This window comes from Amphiura filiformis, chromosome 3, assembly GCF_039555335.1.
Source record: "Amphiura filiformis chromosome 3, Afil_fr2py, whole genome shotgun sequence".
NCBI lineage: Eukaryota > Metazoa > Echinodermata > Ophiuroidea > Amphilepidida > Amphiuridae > Amphiura > Amphiura filiformis.
Genome location: NC_092630.1, coordinates 30,145,998 through 30,167,794, shown reverse-complemented (window position 1 = coordinate 30,167,794; position 21,797 = coordinate 30,145,998). Strand labels below are relative to the sequence as shown.

At 37.1% G+C, this 21,797-nt stretch overlaps 1 protein-coding gene across 1 annotated transcript; it reads right to left on the bottom strand.

Moving 5' to 3' along the window:
• Positions 1-9,494: 9,494 nt before the first annotated feature.
• Positions 9,495-21,754, bottom strand: LOC140148336 (ruvB-like 1). The gene is made up of 9 exons (XM_072170253.1): positions 21,506-21,754; positions 18,110-18,329; positions 16,516-16,599; positions 15,453-15,610; positions 14,432-14,581; positions 13,647-13,909; positions 12,869-12,971; positions 11,412-11,503; positions 9,495-10,466 (listed from the first exon to the last, which is right to left on the bottom strand). The coding sequence occupies exons 1-9, from the start codon at positions 21,644-21,646 to the stop codon at positions 10,307-10,309; spliced, it is 1,371 nt and encodes a 456-aa protein (XP_072026354.1). The 5' UTR covers positions 21,647-21,754; the 3' UTR covers positions 9,495-10,306.
• Between the last annotated feature and the right edge of the window lie 43 nt (positions 21,755-21,797).

The following is a 21,797-nucleotide window of genomic DNA, read 5'->3' as shown; positions in this document are numbered from 1 at the left end:
GCTCTAACAGCTCTGCTTGAAGGCTCCAGAAAAGCTATTTAATGCTCTCCTGCAAATTCCAAAAGACAGTCCCTGGTTCCCGCTACTCAGCCATGGCAACTGAAGTTATGAGATCTAGCAGACATGTGGATAAGTATGTGTGTCTAAACAAATTGCACATTGCGTTCATTCAATTGAATTTCTGACTTTGGTGATTATAAGGCCTGGTTGAGCATCTATAGTTGTAAGCGAATACTTCTTGAGATAACTAAAGTATTCAACAAGCAAAAAATTGTAAAAGGTCAGAAATCACACCACCAGTTAAAGTTTGCCAAAACAGTTTCTCGGTGTTGGATGATTTGATTTCTTTGCCTCCGCTGACGCTGGGGAAGTAGTCAAATCATCCAACACTTTGGGACCAGTAGTTTTGACTACTTCCCCCTTAAAACGTATATGTGCTATCCCAGTTGAAACCCACACTACCCCTGTGGAAGATTTTGGAAATATCTTCTACAGGGGGAGTATGTTTTTCAAATGTAATTGGTCAGGGTTAATCATTTTGAAACCCATACTCCTTCTATATTATGGATTTACCTATATCTTCCATAAGTGGAGTAAGTGTTTTAAATAGAAGTTACCCAACTGTCTATTCTATCTGAAACTCATACTCCCTCTGTGGAAGGCATTATCTAAATGTGCCACTAGGGGTAGTGTGGATTATAATTGGAATAGTCCATTGTATTTGTTTACCACAGATACAGTTATGGGTTAGGTAATTCACATGTTTTGTACACCCTGGGCATAAAGTATTCCATGCTTGTGTCTTTCATATCAATTTACATTGCACCAGGGTTTAAAGAATGTTTTGTATCTATTGTAATTAAATTCACTTTATTAGCTGGTAGTACAATTTTGGTAATTGGAAACGAAATGTTTAACTTGTCTGTGAATCTAAATTATGCCCATCAGCAAACAATTTTTTTAGCATGTTTATGTTAGAATTTTTGATACTCTTTTTCAAATTTTTAGTTATTACATAGCGAAATATGTACCGACTATTTGCTGTGTAATTATATATACAACAATATATCATGTGAATGTATCCGATTTTGTCTAATACATGTATATACATATATTGTGAAACTGTCTAGCCGTTAAATCATGCCAAATGGCAAATTTACTATAGTATAGTCAGCTCTTAATAGGCGGGAATTATTCGGTTTTTGTTACTGCGCGAGTCAATAAAGTTCCAGCGTAAATTCACAAAAGCACACGTCTTCACGCAAAGCGCAGTTCGCGTAACTGCTGCGCCCAGCTGTGTGTACGCCGTTCTATATCAATCCACGATGTTGTGAGTCCCCGCCTTTTAAGAACTGATCAGAGTATAGAGGTTTTATGGACACTGGACAGGTTACACAAAATGAAATTGTGTAATAATTAGAAACCTCTATAAAAATAACCAAATTATGAAAGTATGATAATAATTTTAACAAGTTTATATCTAAAAATGTTCAGTTTGTATCTTTTAATACCGGTAAGTGCCGAAGTATCAAATCCAAAAATATGCATTTCATGCTTGTAGGAATCCTAAGTATAAAACTGCCATGTATATTTGTGTATCTGCCAAAAATTAGATTTCACATATCAGGTAGTCTACGCGTATTAAAAGACAATGATGACCATCCTAGCAAAAAACCAAATACAAAGATTAAACTATAAATTCATAATGACCACTCTCTCTCTCCTCTTTATTTGGTATGAAACTCATTCAAATCTGATATGTGGTATTATGAATATGTCAATGCATTTGGAATAGGAGAAGATCAATGTTAAAATGTTAAAGTTAATTTTGATTAAAAAGTTGCGGGAATTTTGCTAAATTGTTTTTTTTCTCCATAACAGGGTTTAATTGGAAGATTATTAATGAGGTTTATATTAATTGTCTGATATAAAATTGGATTGATTGAGCCCATATTTATTGGTCGAGCTATGAATTTTAAAATATTGGACAAGACGTAGTCGAGTCCAATATTTTAAAACTCATAGTGAGACCAATAAATATTGGGCGTAAAGCGTCCAATTTTATCATTATTATGCATCGGATCCAATATTTTCACACACTTGGATCCATAAAAACATAATGAGAAAAGATGGTTGCAACGTATGCTTATTGAATTATTCTAATAAATGTACAAATTTGCACAATAGATATGCATAAAATATGTCTATAGCAATGCTATTTTTGCTGTTTTATGTTTGTCGTCATAGTTGATAAATAGTAGATTACTATAAACCAGTTTCAGCAAGCTGTTTGTAGTATACAAAATGGTGAGGCCTATGATATTACATATTACTGTACAAAATGTATGTTATTGTTGCTGTCCACATGCTGTGACTCAGTCACGTTAAGCAATTTACAGGTCATGGACAATTCATTCGTGGTTTTGTATTTGTTCCTTTCACAATCATCACAACATGATATACTAACATTGAGGTTGTCCATAAGCCACCATGTTCTTTTTCAATCATTATTATTTTATCAGTTGGTGTCCCTTGATATAATGCATAATCAGTGCTTGCAGTTAGTGGTTCCTGCAAGCAGTTGCACTGCAACGGTTGCAAAGTTGTAAGCAATTTTTCGTCTTGTGGTCAATCGAATGTACATTTTGTAGTGTAACCAAAAATATTGTTTGTTTTGGGTACAAAAATGTGATTTTTTTCGTAAATGTTTACCTCAACTCTATATTTTAATAGTTAATTGTGATATATTTCTTATGAGTTAAAAATTTATTATAATTATGATAATAGAATTTATTAACTATATTATTATAATTCTTAAAGATACCAGATAGATTCAAGCTTACATATTATTGATATATTTTCTAATTAGAAGCTGTGTGGGCTGTTCCAGTTGATATGCACACACTCACTGTGCGACATTACCTTAATCTCCCATGCAGGCAGTGTGAATTCCAAATGGGGGGTTACCTAAATGGGTGACATTATTTGAAATCTGCACCCGTGTGTGGGAGATTAATGTCATGTATTCCGTAGGGGGTATGTAGCTTTCAATTGGAACAGCCCAATGTAGTTGAGATGGAAAAATATGTAATGGACAAGACAAAAAAAAATCATGGTGGAAAATAAAAAACAAATTCTTGAAATATGCAAACAGTCTGGTAGTTTTGGTTTTGGTAGGCATATCGCATCATTACTGAGCGGTTAATACTGTCGGCATGGAGAGGTCTGTAAATGACTTAGATAGTAGATCCCTTCATCTCTGTTGGTAGTAGTATAGACGAATGAAAGCAGATGGACAGCAAATATGCAAAACCAATTCTTCCATAAGTGAGCAAGATAATTTTGATGCTCTCTTTACGTTTGCCACTTAAATAGTGCAAGATTTGTTGGCAGAGATACTGTTCAATGTTATCAAAAAACAAATTTGCTGTGCACCTGCTTCTTGAATCACATGAGTGACAGGTTCACCGATCTAAAATACATTATCTGATGTCTTGTGTATGTTTCATAAAGCTCTTATTGTGAATCTGCAAACCTAATAGAGGTTATCCATGTTCTATAAGCTGCATATCCTATCAACGACTGCTATACCTTGTTTAGGACTTTCAAAAGTACCTGCATGTGCAACCATGACTGTTTCAAAATAGCCCGCCAAGAGTCATGCAGGTAACTCCGAGGAATACGGAATAAGTAATACTATGGGAATCAGCGCCTTTTGTTAGAAGTCACACATGAGTAAAGTGGATAACCTCTATTAATTTACTCAAGGAATCATGGTGAAAGGAAAAGTACTGTTAATTGATGATGCTAATAACAAATTTTGCAAGTCAAGTTATTTTTACGCAATATGTTAATCACATACCGTCGGCAGAGTGCAACACTATCGTAAGTGCAGTAGAATGCAGTAGCTGCCATTTGCAACATTTCAATAAATGTACCGTACGGTACTTACTTTTAACCAATAACACTAGAAAAAACACCCAACTACATGTAAATGTGATATCTTGGGGTTAGCTTAACGCGGCTGTGTACTCTAGCCATTGTTTCTTTCTCAAAATTGAGTTTTTATGATATGTTTGTACCTTGTTATGTTTTTTATAAATACAAGGAATGAAAATCCAGATTTGTAAACTCCAACTGCAATATTTTAAGGATTTTATTTCACTATTCCACTCGTGTTTGAAATTGAAAAGGAAAGAAAATCTTTGTTGTACCAGCAAGGTACACGCCGCAACAACTCATCGCGTATGTATCGCGCAATTTGTTAACGCACAAATACACGACGATACGCGACGCTTATCTGCATGCGCGGCGCATCTTATGGAAACACCACGGAAGCACTGATTTCACAAAAACCTAGTGGTCAAATGGCTCCGTTTTAGCTGATAAAATGTGGGTTTTTTCAAGTTCTTTCCCCAGGATTTAAATATCAAGTTATGAATGGATTTCGCTCAAACTTCTCAAGGGGCTGTGGATTTACCCGATGTTCGCGTAATATAAGTTACAAAAACGAAAACTGTCGCATTCTCCTGTGAGATTCGATGAAAGTGCAAAATGTGACCACTTTAAACTTCAACGGCCATTATTTCAATGTTCATTTTCTCGGTAAAATGACGATTTAGGTACACGATAACTCAATAAATACAGCATCTATAGGTAAGCAAATATGATCATCGTAAAAGCATGATCGACTCAAGAAACGGTTTTCTCATTTTTTTATATTTTGGTCTATTTCCGATTTTGGGCATCATTTTGTGCAAATAGGCGTTTTGAATTTTAAAAAGTTCATTTTGATGCCTTATATGGTCAATATCTCAAAAAATAAGGCCAATATCAAGAAAATAAAAAACCGTTTTTGGAATGGAGCCTCAAGATTGAGCTAAAAACAAAATAAAATATTTTGGAAAGAGTGTTTTTTGTTATGATGTACCTAACAAATATTGCCAAAAACTCACTTTTTGTGATTTTCTTCAAAATTGTTGTTTTTTTTACCCCAAATCTGTATTTATATTAAGATTTATTGATGTCTTGCCTTCATAAAATGTATACTTTTATATGTTTTATGCTGAATAATTACAAAGTTATTGCACTTTTACTACATGCATGTCTGAGAGTACACAGCCACCTTAATGGCCACCAGGAAAGCATATAGAACATCAACACTTTACAATGAGCATGATGAGGGGATTGTGCTGCAAACAATAGGTATTGTACAAAAGGCAGCTATTACATTCTACTGCACTTACGATAGTGTTGCACTCTGCCGACGATTTTTACATGTATGGAATGTAATATTCATGTCATTTGTATCAAATTAAGTGGTGCTTTCAAGATTTAAAATTTCCATTATTTTTTATTTTCAGCATGAAGTCCTTTTTACAATATTTCATTCAAAATTTTGTGATCATCTTTATAGTACTGACACAACCTGTACAGCTGAAATTATGCTTTGATTGCTTGGAAATATTTTCACAGGGGGAGTATGAATTTCAAATGGAATGAACACATTCGGTAGCTCCATTTTAATTTCATACACCCTCTGAGAAAGATTCAACCTGAATCTTCCACAGAGGGAGGGCACGTTTCAAATCGAGCTTCCTAATGTGCTCATTCCATTTGAAATTCACACTCCCCCTGTGGAAGATATTTCCCAAATCTTCCACAGGGGTAATGTGGATTTTAAATGGAACAGCCCATTGAACAGGCCTGCAGAGATGTTTAAAGCCATAATGTATGATCTTTTTTTCACCTGATTTTTTGGCATATTTGTAATTCTTACACATATGTGACAAGTCACAACGAAAGGTTCCTCTTTGCCGGTTCCTACGTATAAATGTGATTCACTATAAACAGCCACAGTTGTGGTAGATATTTGAAAACTGTCATAAACGATGTGCTCAAAACTCAGTATATTTACTATAAACACGCTTTATGAAACGTGCACAGAGGATGCAGATAACCCCCTTATAGCAGAAACTGACACTAACTCCATTTTCATGATTGTTGTGACTTAACCCCCTCACAGTGTCATCGCCCCGATATCTTCATGGCAGAAATCGCCATGGTAGGTTGAATCCACAGCCACGCATGGCCATTTTGTTCCGACCTTTGAGACACATAATGAGCGAGGGACATCCGACTAAGGCTGCTGACAATAGCCTGGTAATTGACCTCTGTGTGTGTGAGTGAGTATGTATACGCCATTGATGAGGTCAATGGTCATATGCTTTTAGACTGTTTGCACGAGTGAGTGCAGCTAGCCTACGCTGCACTATAGTTCGGCACATATAAAATCAGAATATTTTTGTCAGTTTTTGAGTTGCAAGCTAACGACTATCATATCCGTTGAACACATATATTCAAGTGCAAGAACCAAATCTGGCTTCTTTAGACTAAATCAATTACGGAGATATTCATCATTTTCACGCAGCACATTCACATGTATCGATCCCAGGTATTCATTTCAGTGTCTCTGCTGTATAATGTTATTATTAACCGGGTAATGTCGGTGTGCCCCAGAGCGCTAGATTGAATACAGTAAGCAGTGAAAATGTCAAGTTGACTTCTCACCCTAGAAAATTGACAAATGAAGTTGAAGGACTTTAAGGTCTTGGTGGTGTTGGCCAAAGGTGTAATTTAGTATGTTGCAAGTTGGTGTGAACAGAAAATCCTGAAATATTGGGGAAAAAAAGCCCTGAAAATTCTTCACTTTTATTCAAGAAAGGATGAAGCAAATAACTTACGTTCCTGCTAAAGCGAAGTAACTCCACCCCCCCATTAGATATACAGATTATCATACTTGTTGGCTTCAAACCAATGGCATATTGCGGCAATGAAGTATAAATTCAGCTACAGTGCAGGACATTCCAACTAAATATGGTAATAAGTATACTCAGAGCTATTCAGTATGGTGTCAATAAAAACTAACTTGTCAGGATTGACATATTGAGTGTGTTGTGTTTCATTGCTTCTTGTGGCAAGTTCCAACTGTTCATCATTTTTGAAAAATTGTATTAGATTAGAGAACTCAGCCTCTATGTGACAAATTTGTTGTGTTTGATTGAATATGTGAACTAACTTGATTTAATAATTTCCTACGTTGCATACACTCCTTCGGGCAACTGACCCACTGGCAAGCCTCAAAAGTAGATCTGGACCAGGAGCCGCACATTTGGGAAAAAGCAGCTCCTGGTCCTGAGATTATCTTGTGAACCAGGAGTCATTTTGAAAGAGTTAAGAGTCATTTAAATTTCAATTGTACATATTAAATACCTGCTTTAACTACCAGGCTCTATTTAAAAAAAATTTAGAGCCTGGTTCATATGATTTTGGTGTGGACCAGGAGCCAGAATGTTATGACCATTGGGTAAATGGCTCCTGGGTGCCTGCTTATTTTGATGCTTGCCTGCTGGGCTGGTTATGTGATAACTGGGAGATGACTACGAATGTTCTCAATGGCCCGGTCCCAAGCTTGAGATAACTTGACGTAGTACCCCTTTCTTGTTCAGTGAAGGCTGCTTTTAAATACTCCCAGATGGATGCTTTCCTTGGATGTATTTCCTAGTATCACAATGACAAGCCAGTATTGAGCAGGTCAGTTACCTGAAGAACTATTTTCCAATTTGGGGCCTTCATCAACAAATGCTGGAGGAGGTACATTGACATTTGATAAAATTGTACCCCCAAAAAAAAAAACACACACCATAACACCAACATATTTTTTCATGCTTGTTTTTTTACGCGTTAATTTTCTTGCTTGTTTTTAGATTGTTTTCTTGTCATTTTATAATAAAGCCTGAAGAAGGTAAGCTCAGTACCGAAAAATTGCTGCTAATGTACAACTGTTTCCCATCTTCGTTCGTTTTATTTTAAAATATTAAAAATATACAAAAAATTTGACAAAACAGAAATTGGGCTAAATCCTGAAATTTTCATGCCTGATTATTATCCTAAAAATGTAAATTCATTCAAAAATAATCACTCTAGTTCACATCCAAGACTGCATTTTAAGGTATTTCATTTAATGCACATATATTTGGTACAGTCATGTTCATCATTCATACAAAACAATATATTTGTACACAATGTATCACACAAAAACTATTAAAACCTACAATAACAGACAATGTGGAGCTTCACAAAAGTGGGAGGGAAAAAAACCTGAATGCAAAAGAGAAAATTGGATGGTTTTACATATATTGTAAAAGTAGTAAATGTATGCACATTTTGTAATTTGAACTAAGAAATTAGAAATATTTTAATGGTGAAAATATTCACATCCCAAATCGAAGGATGAGCAATTCTTCAAAGGAAAAAACATCTTTTAACAATGGGATTGTATACAAATATTGTCTATATTGTTACCCTCTGTGATCTGGCGACCGTAGGCCTACTATTTTCCCAGAGAGTGGTCTCCAGTTCACCAAGGGGAACAATAAATTCCATTGGATCCCTCATGAGCAGTCACTGTTTGTTTTATAATTACCGGTATATCCTTTATTAATGTATTCTTTGCTCATTGATTGATTAAAAGATGCCATGATTCACTACACAATACACATACCACAGTACACATACCACAGGCTGGTACTGAAAGTTACACCAACGCGGTCAGATGGTAGTAGTACAATATTGTCAGGGGAAATGGAATTCCAATAGGCTTTTTGACTGCACAACTACTTTTAATCACATGATACACTTTCAACGATAATATACAATATATGTGACACGATCTGGTCTATGGGGGTCAAAGGCGGCAAATTTAAAATTGAGATACAGGCAAAAACAATAAAATACATAAGAAAATAAACATCACAATCTTCATAACTTTAGAACAAAAAACACTAGACCTTTGGTGTTTTCAGTATATGATAGCCTGATGTTTGTATAAGGTAATAATAATAGTAACTCATTTTTTAAAAATGCCTCCTTTGGCCCCCATAGAGCAGATCATGTCACATATTATACTGGTCAGGCGTTGAATAATGCAGAATAGTGGTGATTATGCAGATTAGTTTTTTGAAGAGGATAGTGAATTTATGGTTGCATCAGTTATTTTTAAATAGTGAATGCACCAGTTTTACCTAATTTCTCAGTTTAATAACAATGGGAAATGCACACGAAGTGGTCATAACTTTTGTCAGTTTTCTGTTGGGTTCAAGGTCCTAACCGTATTCCAATAAGAGATTATAATACCTGGGTCAGTACAGTATATAAAATGCTAGGTATTTGATGTGTAACGCATTCCCATCTAATCTATACTCAAATGCAGCAAACCTTTGACGAGCGCGACTACCGTGATGTTGCAAAGTCGGCGATAACAACACGTACGGCGCACAGTTCATTCATAAATTTCCACTCGGCAACAACAGATCGCCTCAGCAGCCAATCAGAGACAAGTGCGTAACGCAGTAAATACGCCGATGTATCCTTACAATACGCTACGTCAAAGGTTTACTGCATTTTAGTATACCATGTCACTATCTTTCTCTATGCAAAGGATTTGATCATGAAGAGATATGATGACAAGATTATTGTACTCATACTGCACGATAAATGAAGTGTAACGTTCTACAATGACACACAAGATATGATAAGAATACACAAGCAGCAATAATTAAGTAGACATTAAATTCATTCAAGATTTTACATTGTCAAATAAATTTAGGTGTCTATGGCTTCTGAATAAAAACAACTGGTACAATTACCAAATAGGGTGCAACTTGCTAGACTTGAGTTCAGTCTTCGTTTAGGGTTAGGGTAGGTAGTCTTTTAATAAGACTACTTAGTAGATGCAGCCTATTCGGTAATTGCTCCAAACAAGCGAGTAAAACCGAACATTGAGCAGTAGCATCCTCTCGTTGACTTCGTGAAGCAGAAGGTTTTTAACCAATTTAAACACAACCCAGCAAAATGTGTCATATGTCCCACCTTATATTCATTGGCAGTCAAGCCTTGTTACCTAAACTGTTGAGACTGACCCCAATTGAGGTCCACCTCCACAAGTTGGGAACCTATCATATAGGTGGGAAGTAAGTATACATGACTTGCAAGTCATTTTTATCTCTCTGTACCTATGCCTTATCAGGTTTGCTGACTCTGGAATGAATAGACACAGACAAACTACACTCTCTGTAAGGTCACACACCACAAATGCCTAAATGTCACGTAAGTCATAAATGTCATTTCATTTCAGTCCATTTTGTACTGAATACCACATATTTGGTAACGCAAGATAACGGGAATGTCCAGCCATATCAGAATCTGACAGACGTGATTCTAACAATCCATAGAATGGTAACGAGTCTCATTTCATATATTTATCCCCAGCTTCAGCTAATATTTTGGCCGATGATTTGGCATCGTAGAAGAGCTCATTGATTTCCTCCACCTCGTCGCGCCCTATCTGTTCTTTTCCATTTATTCTTGCCAAAAGACTGGAAGGCGTCAAAAGCTGTACTGAATATCTGTTGGGAAACAAAAGGACAATAATATTGATTATTATTTACTCTTGCGCACAAAGGTGCAATCCACGGAATGGGCTATTCCAGTTGAAATCCATACACCCCCTAGGGAAGACATGATTAATCTTCCATACAGGTGGGGTGTAGATTTCAAACAGAGACACCAATTTGAAATTCACAGGTGAGATGTAGATTTCAAACAGAGACACTGATTTGAAATTCACAGGTGAGATGTAGATTTCAAACAGAGACACTGATTTGAAATTCACACTCCGTGTGGAAGATAAAGTTCATGTCTTCCATAGGAGTGTATGGACTAGCCCAATGTTTGCTCACCTGCCCAATGTTTGCCTACCTGTATGATATAAACTCGATCAACTTGGAGCTAAGCTTGTAATCGGTGGGAATTACCACTATGCAGAAAAGGAGACCCACATTAAGAGTGATATAGTTGACCTGTATGGTCTATATTTTGCGTGTTAAATAAAGAAGACAAAGTATAGGTCTTTAATAAATAATTTGTGATACTTCTGGCAACATGTCACAAGATCTCGAAATAAAATAAATTGATATTAATCCGCGATGTTATAAGGCCCGCCGATTACGAGCTGATCAAAGTATACAGTCCAACCACCCTTGTCCGGACCTCTTTTATATCATGGATCTCTGTTATCCCGACATGTGATCTTCATAGAAAAACATGTTTTTAATACTTAGAGAGCTTGATTTCATGCACTGAAGCATTTCGAACTACAGTGGAAACTCATTATAACGAAGTTGTCAGGGACAGAGAAATTACTTCTTTATATCCAAATTTCGTTATATCAGGGTTGTAAAAACAATAAATGGATCTGGAAAAATACTTCTTTATAACAGGGTTTTTCTTGTATCAGATTTCGTTATAATGAGGTTTTACTGTATTAAAAAAACCCAATATGTTCTCCTCACCGTAATGTTGACTTTGTGCCAATGTCTCCCAGCATTGTGAGTGACTCATCATCAATCTGTAAACCCTCTGTCTGAGATCTGATCTTCAGAATCTGGAAAAAAAAATTGGCAACGAGGTGATTAAAGCACTCATTATTGATCTCATATGAAATAAGCTGTTGATAAGATAACTTATCAATGTAACCCTCAAGCTACTACTCTGCACAGCCCAAAGAGAACTGGGGCATCTTCATATGTACACTACCTTGACGGCGCAAGTTCAGCTCAAGTTTAAATATAAATATAATTTAAGCCCATAAAGGGGTCTTGTACCTGTAATACTATTATATGCACTCTATGCAGAAAACTATTTTGATTGATATCAACCAGGTTGTAATGTCACTTAGGAACCAGTCCATCATATATTCCATCATGAATATGCTTTGTCTGCACAAAGGAGTGAATGTAATCTTAAAATCAATACAACTCAGATACACAAGGAATATAACAAAACACCAGTCTCATCAAACAATATTTTACCAGTTCAAAAATGATATAATAAAAGTCTGAAATAAAGAAACTATAGTTTGTGTCTGATCAAACTCAAAGTCCCCAAGGCCTGTGATAGGTGAGTAGCGTGTAAAAGGGAGTGCCTTCATCAGACAAAAGGTATTGCAGAAAATGGTTTACGATTTCAGTCCTTTTACAAGGCAAAAAGCAACTTTTCTAGGCTTTGTGCTTTCAGGACAGAAAATTTCATATTACTAAACCCTAACTGTTTAGACGGTTTGTATGCTTGAAGGTGAAAAACTGACCATAGGACACGCTGTTATTTCTCTGCGTTCTGAAAGTTCAATTATTATCAGAACAAATTCAATGCAAAGTAGCTTTTTTTTATCTCTGCCTCAGATGGGAATATAGTACATAGGGTCATAACATTACAAACTCAAGAAGTTAAAGTCATAATGTACGATCTTTTTTCAGAATTTACCTTTATTTTTTTCAAAACCGATTTTTTGGCATATTTGTAATACTTACACATGTTCTAACTTAAATCTATGAGCAAACTGTCAAATTTGTCCTATTTGTAGTAAAACGGGACGATTTTCTGTTGGTCCGACATAAAGTCATAATTTTTTAGATTATGACTTTATGTCGGCCACGATCGCAAACCGTAGTCTCGTAAAAAACTAAGCTTGAGTTACGCTCCTCCACATGTGGAGGGAGCGTAACTCAAACTGGCAGCGTGGGAGACTAACTCTGAGGCCGCACTCGCTGTCCTAATCCAAATAGTGCGAGATGTTTCGAGTGCAGGTGAAGTTTATGATGTTGTTTCTTTGCAAATTCCCAATGTTTTTCGCGTCCAATGTATTGGGAACTTTCATAATGATTGCATATTATCATTTTAGAAGAAAAAAAGAAAAATCGAAAAATTTAAAAAGATCGTACATTAAGAAGTTAACAGACTTGTTACCTACCTGCACCATTTCATCCTGTGAGTATGGCAATGTTCTGATGATCATCATTCTGTCTAGTAAATCAAGGGGCATGCCATGTGGTGATGATACATCGTCTGTCCCCCTAAAAAACACACACACACAAAAAGATTTGTTGACATTGGTTGCTAGGTGAAAACAAGCATTGCTGTCTAGTCTAAATGTCCCATTAGGTTAAGTTCTTTGTCTAATAATATCTACCGATGTCCTTTAAATCTTTTTCCAATCCTTTATCTGTGACAATTAGTTGTAACCAAGGCTCAAATTACAGGGAGGCCACCGAGACCATTGCCTGCCCATTTTCAGTGTTGGCCTTGGCACCCCCGATCTTTGTCAACTTCCAAGGTATTCTTCATCACTTAATGGCCTTGGTGTCCTTCTTTGTCGCTCAGTGGCCTTGAAAATGGGTACCCCCAAAAATTAAAATTCAAGGCCTGGTTGTAACCCAGTTGTCAGCTCAAGTTTTGGACGATGTATTAAATTACAAGACACTCATGCACACATATGCTGGAAAACACATGGGCTTAGACTATTTCAATAATTAGGGAACACCCTAAATGTTCAATGACATCGTTAGGAGGCTGACCCCTCCCTCCCTCCCTGTAACATAACTGTGAAATATTGAAAAATCCATACAAAAGATCAACTTCAACCAATATTTTAACTAGTCTTTTACAAATGTAATCAGACTTTTCGACACCCTCCAACGAAAGGACTTTTGTTTATGGGACGTCATCGATCTTTTGGTTTGTTCCCTTACCTGATTGTACATTTGCCTCTGTTGGTAGCAAAAATAACAATAGGCGATAGTGACGACTCCAGGGCTCTGTGTAGGTATGTGAAGCATTCTATATCCAGCATATGAACCTCATCTACAAACAAAACCCCTGGCACCAGCTCGGCAACACCCTGGTCAATGTACTTGTTGACTACCTTGTTGATTTCTTTGCGCAATTTGTCGGTGATTTCCGTCTTCTTGGGCTTCATCAGCTGTCCCATCATGGACATAATATCTTGACCACCCTGTATTGAAACGACAAATCATATTAACAGGTAGTGGTTCTGGTTTGTTAATGTATTGTATGGGCTACCTGGGGATCGATTGAGGACAGGTTTAAGCATTTTCTAATATTATACCGTATTGTCTGTAATAAGTTGCTTTTTTCCAAAAGGGGGGGCGTTTATTGGAAAAACTTAAAAATCAGCTCAAATTTCCCGATGGTGCTCTTGAAAGGAGGGAATTACAACAAAATTACACTCGAAAGTGCATCATCTAGCAAGAATCTGGTGAAATTCTATTATAATTAGGCAATGGAATGGATGGAAGTTTGAGTCATAATAGGTTTTGTCCATGCAATTTAGCGATCATCACTGACAAGACTGACATGACTGATGCCAGTTTTAACTTACTCACATGATATTATAGCATGGAAATGTTTGCATTTTTGTCAATTTCACAGAAAAATTGGAGGGGGCGTTTATTACGACAATATGGTAAGTCAACAACTAATTAGGCCCAATTCAAGTTTAAATTTTAGTTCCTACCTGTGGCCTTGCATTAGCGACGTCCAGATCATGTAACGTTACATCCTGGATGATTTCCTTCTTCTTGTGTACATCTCCTTTGGGTAAAGGTACATACTCTTCTGCTTCCAAGTCAAACTCTGTTGCATATGTGTCTGATCTGCCTTGTCTCTGTCAAGTCAAACATATTACAAACATTTAGTTGAAAAATATGCTTCCATAGGTATGCATTTACGTCTGAATGCTAGATAATGAGGCCTGATTTTAATTTAAACAAATTTAAAATGGAAATAGAAAACTTAGCCCAACTAGAATCAAATTGAATGCTTAAGTCTCAAGTAGAGCCTCGCTTCAGTGATAATGTACAGCTCAGCATTTCTTGCTTTGCTAATAGTACCATTTTATTTTACCCCTTATGGCGATTGTAGATTGGGCAGACTCTAATGTCAATCATTACATACTAGGGAGAAATAAATGGGCTACTCTATTTATTTCATTTGATCCTAGTACTGTATAAGTGGTAATTTTCGCGTACAGTTATTTTCGCGATTTGGAGTGAGAGACACATTTTCGCGAATGTTATTTTCGCGATTGCCCAGTCCTTCCCTATACTTGAAATACATTATTGCATACATTCGCGAGGTGTTATTTTCGCGGTTGGAGCACTAATCGTGAAATTCGCGAAAATAAAACCCTCGCGAAAATTACCACTTATACAGTACTTGAGGTTGCTACACACCCCACCCAAGTGAACATCAAAATCAGAATACTTCACACACAACTTTCCCAAGATGTGCACCCTGCTTATCGTATGAAAAAAAAACCCAAAACAAGAGTCACTAATTATGATTCTGCTATTTTGACAAATGAAGTGCTGATATTCCATGATTCAATAATTAGCCAATCAGGATGCCACATACGTATTTATGTAGCACAGGCGATACTGTACTACATCAGCAAGAAAGTACAAAATATTGCCAATACCGGCATTTTTCTCAACCTTTATACACATTAGTTTACAATATGGTATCGATTAGCTAACCTTGACTGCGCCACTATTTGCTTCTATGTAGATAACATCTCCTGGCTCCACTTTCTCTTTCTGTAGACTTTCATAAATTGATGGGTCTAATTTCAGCTGCTTGGTACCTTTTGCCGTTTTCAAACCGATGACTACGTGGCTAACTGTTTTACCATAACCTGTATCGGGAAAAATTAAAATTGTGATCAAGTCAGTTCAGGAATTACAGGGTAGTATGAACACAAATAACACTAGCTATTTCTGCTTATTTTCATATTATTTTCCCAGGCATAGGTGATGTGATTGTGCAACATGCTTAAGATTGGTAAAATTTATCTTTAGATTATAACCAAAAGTGTTCAACTTCTGTACCGTACTTCAACATCATGTAAATTTCCCTAACTTAGGAACCACAGGTCCAACTGTGTACTCCTTTTCAATCATTACAGCTGTGTTGCACAGAATGCCAATGTGCTGTATCTTCATGCATGGTGCATGCCATATATAGACAATCTTAGCGTCACTATGCAACAACTTGTGCAAACAATACATTCTCATCAAGATGACCAGGAATAGTGATGAGAACCAGAGAAAGTCACAGTCTAGGTTAACTAGAATTTTGCGGTTCTTAATTAAGGTGGCTCCCACACAAAGGTGTGTAATAGGCAAATACAAATAATATGCAAGATGTAAATAAGCTCATTAATTTAATATTCATAAATATGCAAATAACATGACACAAAACTATACAGCACATCAGGCCACCATATATTATCACAATACCATGTTAATCGGTTATAACATAGGAGCTGCACAATGGTTTTGCTTTCACCCGGACAAACAACAGGAGAGTCATAGAAACAAATAAAGAGCCATCTGGGTGATAACATAAGCCCCACATATGTGTGGGGCCAAAAATTAGGATACACATATATGATCAGCATGTGCCTGCGCTCTTGACCAGTCTGCGAGCACATGAATTGTTGAGGTGCAAGGTCATAATGCTAGTAAGACCAGACACTGAATCTACTGTGAAGTCGAATGTATACAACCTCCCATGCTGCGATTTAAAAGTTCCTCTTACCTCCCATAGGATTCTCTGTTTCACACGGTGTTAATTCTGTTACTTCTCCTTCGTATACCTCCTTGACTTCCTTGATACGCAAACCTAAATGATAAATGAAAGAAGAGAATGGTATTACTTTTACCTTTACAATGTACTGGCACTATTGAACTCAAGGGCTTAGGCAGCCAGCCATGCAGGGAGTGTTTTACACAGCCAAATTTGTAAATACACACCCAGTTTTTGGACACGGTGGCTCAGTGGTTACTGCCTTGGACTCATAATCTGAGAGCTTGCTCGACATGCGTGGATTCGAGTCCCCATCCCACCACCGTGTTGCGCCCTTGGGCAAGGCGCTTTGCCTCGCTTGCCTCACCCACCCAGGTGCAATGGGAAGCTGTTAGGGGTAGTCATAGTCGTTGTACTGATGAACCCTGCACCATTTGTAGGCAGCAAACGTGGTTCCGACATATTCTAATGACGGCGGAATAAATGTAAAGCATTTTTGCCCACATGGCCTAAACTTTGTACACAAATCTTAAATTTACACACCCAGTTTTTGGAATATACACACCCAAACCTTCAAATCCTGCCTAAGACCCTGATTTGAACTGGTACTTTCATTCAACTTTTCTTGCTTGCTTGCATTTTTTCAATTCCCCAAACATACACTATGAAACAAAATTACCAGTAATAATGTTAACACATTGGTGGTAGTAGCCAATGCTATAACAAGTTCTTGATCATTGTACTACATGTGTGCTATAAATATATTGATTATCATTCATTATCATTGATTGGACACATATTGTTTAGGCCAAATAATGCAAATTTGTTTCTTTTGATGTGCTGCATTACTATTAAACCTTAAAATTTCTAAAAAATTTCTGGAAGTTCAAAATAATTACTTGAAACTATGAAATCGCACAAAATTGAAATGAACTACATGTATTGTACATCAAACACAGCACTTATATTATATACATGCATGATGTAAATCTCACCAACCAACACTCTCTGAAGTCTTAAAATAAATGCATGTATTACACAAGGGTTAACTTTTGATATGATCCCAAATCAATTCTCACAAATTGAGATTTCTTGAATCAAAATTGATTCTTGTAAAATCATAAAATTTGCAACAAATCAAGATTGATTCTTGTAAAGTTATTTGCAAGATTTGATTCTTGCCAAGTTCCTTTGCAAGAATCAATATTGATTCTCATAAGTTTCCTTTACAATATTGATTCTGGTAAAGTTCCTGTACAAGAATCAAGATTACTTCTTGTAAAGGAACGTTTTGTAGAGTTCCTTTGCAGGAATCTAGATGATTCTTGTAACGTTCCTGTAAAGTTCCTTTGCAAGAATTAAAATTGCTTCTTGTAAAGTTCCTTTGTACAAGAATCCAGATTAATTCTTGTAAAGTTCCTTTGTACAAGAATCAAGATTAATTATGGTAAAGTTCCTGTACAAGAATCAAGACTGATTCTTGTGAAGTTCCTGTACAAGAATAATATCAGCCTTGCTTCTTGTGAAGTTCCTTTACAAGTTCTAAGCAAGATTGATTGAAAGTCCCTTTGCAAGAATCCAGATTATAGCTCTGGACACATCTTACCAATTGCTCTCCTGAAGTTCTCCATGAGCACTTCAGTCTTCTTGATTTCAGAAGAGAACACTTCACTTCCAACCATTGGGCAGAATGGCACTTTGGTTCCTAATTCCTGAGCTATGGCTAGCGCCAGTGCTGTCTTCCCTGTACCTGGAGGTCCAGCCAAGAGAACAGCTCTCCCAGCCATCTTCTTTGCTTTGATGAGATCTACCACCACTCCCGCTGCCTGTTGAATTGAATTTATTGTGTAAGATTAGTTTAGGCCAAGGAAAATAAATAACAATTAACATGTAATACCGTCCAGGCTTTCTCAAAATTTGGTGAGGGAGGCTCTTATTATTTGTTAATTTGTTACAAATTTACTACCCGGCATTCATTTCTGTGTGAATTGCAATTGCAAAGGCTTTGTCATTGTCAACCCATCATAAAAATGGTGCCCCTAATATTTTTGTTATTTCCCCAAAGCCCTACCTCTAGCTTGAAGAACTAATTACTTCATAACATGTCTTTTTATCACAGCAAATTTTAGTAAGTAAGGGAGGAGGGAGCAAATAAGAAAATAACAAAAATATTTGAAAATCTCCCAAAATCGGTGAGGAAGGGGCTGATATACGGTACATGTTACATATTTATTTTACTTGGCCTTACAATGCATGATACAATCAAACTTGTTCATAGAAAACAGATGTGGGAAGCAAAAATCCTCTTTTTGTCAGAACAAAACCTCATTTACTAAATGCAAGGATTCTCAAGTACTAATATACTATAGGATAAGCCACTCGTTTGCGCAAATGAAGTCAGTCATTCAGCCTATGTGCCTTCATGCATGTGATGGCATAGCTGTGTAGGAGTGTATCACCTGTGGAAGAGATGATGCATGTTTACGTCATCGTTTCAAAAAAAAATTAAATGGCGAAAAATGGCGAACATTTGGTCGAATCTTTCCATTACTATCATATCGTGAAAAACCAAATAGCTGAAGAGTTAGCTCAATATGCTAGGAAAATATTATAACCGATGACCCCATGACGAGACTGGCTAAATAAGCTGCATTTTTGCTGGAAAGGGTTCGAATAATTGGCAGTCGATGTGCGCCATCTTGGACAAATTTAGGGTACCAAACTACCAAAACTGTCAATCAGTTACTACGGTACCAAACTTGGTACCAAACTCCTAACAACCGTCACTCAAACTGCCGATATGTCAATCAAACTGCCGTAAAGTGACTTCACTTTTTGTACAGGGATTGAATACGAGTGTCACGGCCCTGCTAAATGTAACTCAAATTTCAAAAGTCATTTTGTTCACAATGTCAATGGGTCAAAATTTTGTTTCTTCTCCCAATTTTTTGTTGATTGAATTGACCTTGAAATTGAATATGCTTTTCTTTTTTTGAATAAAAGATTGTGGCCAACCTGAACCTCCCTGTACTAGTATGTAGGCCTATAGCACTGTGATAGGTGTTTTTTCATTGGTATTAAATGGAGCAAACAAAAACCCGGAATTCTTTGAAGTTTGACTGCGATCAAAAACCATGAATACAAATTATCATGTCACATTCATGCATTTTGAACATATAGTAGGTGTGACTGGTCTGAGAGGGAGTTGTAAAATAAATGGGAGTCAATCTGCATGTTTACACTGAGCACTCTGTATTTTTACCCGGTATTACCTGGTAACCCACAATCCGATTCAGGCAACAACCACCACGTTTCTACTGATGCTTAAAATAAGGTATGTGGTGTGTACCAGAAGTACTGAATTTGAAACTGTTTTCCTGACCTCCAAGCTGCTTGGTCACAATGTGATACATAAAAGAAGTTCAACACCCAGCAACCGTAAACCAGTGTGTTTCCACTGGCAGAAATACCGGGTGTCACACCACATGATCTACCTCAAGAGGTGGACCACGGTTGCTGGGTATCCACACCGCATCACTCTGAACCAATCTGTTTCCACTGAGCACATTAACCGGTAACACACTAAACCGCATTACCCGCCAACCGTTCCCCAGTAGAAACACACAGAATGAGGCCGCACATCCCTGTCACCCATTTTAGTGAGTGCGCCCCCCAACTCAACCCAAAATTGGCAACCATGAGAGTTACCAAAAAGCGCGGAAAAGGGTTACTTTTTTCACCAGTAGAGAGGACCGCGAAATTGGCAAAATACCGTATTTCGTCAAATAGTCGCCCCCCCCTCAAATAAACGCCCCCCACCACTTTTTTCAACCAAGATGTTTCCATGCTATCTTGTGTAGTAAGTTTACCAAGTTGCTCACATGGTTGATAATAGCAGCAATAAATGGCGAAAATCTGCATCGGCAACCCGGACGTGAACCAAAAGTCAGTGTCAAAAGTTCATAGTTCGTCATTTTAGCGTGACTTTTAAGCTTACCTAATGATTTTAACGGGAATTGTCGTGCTAAAAATGAGCTAATAAACGCCTCCCTTGGGTAGGCTAGCTCACATCACACACTATAGGTGGCGCTATTCGTCCATAGGGAAGTGGAATGTGCATGTACGGTCCAAAAATGGCTTTACTGTGGGGCTCAATGGAGAAAATTACTAAAAAATAATTTTGACAACCAAAACCTAAGTGATGTTGACTTATGTTGGTACTGGCATGATACTGGATTCATAAACTATCACATAGTGCAATCCATGTTCCACCAAGTCGACGCCGATTTAGCTCAAAAGCAATTTGTGTGTAAATCAAGACCATCCTAAACAGCTTTCTTACAGTAAAGAATAGGAGGTCATCTGGGGTCACATACAGTAGTGTGCATTGTACATGTGCCTGCTGTCACGATTTCACACACAAAATTTTGGGCAATTTGATGACACTATTTTTGTCTGTAACTTCAAAAGTATATGCACTAGAAACATGATTGACCCCTTATTGTTTAGGTAATTTAATTCTCTTTCAAATGAAAGAACTTTCAGCTAAAAATATTGAACTTCAAAATTTTATGACCATCCCTACCTTGGGAAAATGTAACGCCCCCGGGGGCGTTTATTTGACGAAATACGGTAGGGGGTATTTAAGTTGGACTGTCCACGTCGAAATTTGACAATATGAAATCAGCAAAATAGGGGGTATTTAATTTGCACTGTCTGCGAAATTTGGATAAAAGGGGTACTTGAGGAAATCTAGTAATTTGTTGGCAATATTTAGTGTCATTGAAAACCACAAAAAAGGGGTTGTTTTTGGTCAAATTTTGTCCTCGATTTTGTATGAAAAAGGGGGTAAATTTGATGGAAAATCATTACAAAAGGGGGTCTTTGAAAGATTTGGTAACTCTCATGGTTGCCAACTTTTGTGTTGAGTTGGGGGCCGGGCTGCCCCCCCCACCATAGCATGTAGCTTATCATGTTATTGCATGTATTTTGGTAAGCTTACTTCACGTGCAAGTTCTTGTCCAACAAGTCCTGCAGCCGACGTGATTGCGTTGCCCGATTCATCCAGTCCTAGGCCTTTGACATGGCTATGACTTGCAATTCTTTGCGTCTTAGTTGTACTTTTTACTTCCTCGATCTTCATTTTGAATAGTTGCGATGAAAACCTCTGAAAAGTGTGATTTTGTATGATCTATCGTGACTCAGAGACGCAGAATTCTGCACGCTGATCAAAAATGGCCGCGTTCGTAGAGGCTGAATATAAGAATTTTAATTTATATATTTTTCATACAATT

Excerpts from the sequence above, each read along its gene's own strand:
- LOC140148336 (XM_072170253.1), bottom strand. The coding sequence starts at position 21,646 with ATGAAGATCGAGGAAGTAAAAAGTACAACTAAGACGCAAAGAATTGCA. Across the intron at positions 13,910-14,431 it reads TCGCTAATGCAAGGCCACAG|GGTGGTCAAGATATTATGTC; the intron begins GTAGGAACTAAA and ends GTTTCAATACAG. Across the intron at positions 10,467-11,411 it reads GGCACAAAGTCAACATTACG|ATATTCAGTACAGCTTTTGA; the intron begins GTGAGGAGAACA and ends GTTTCCCAACAG.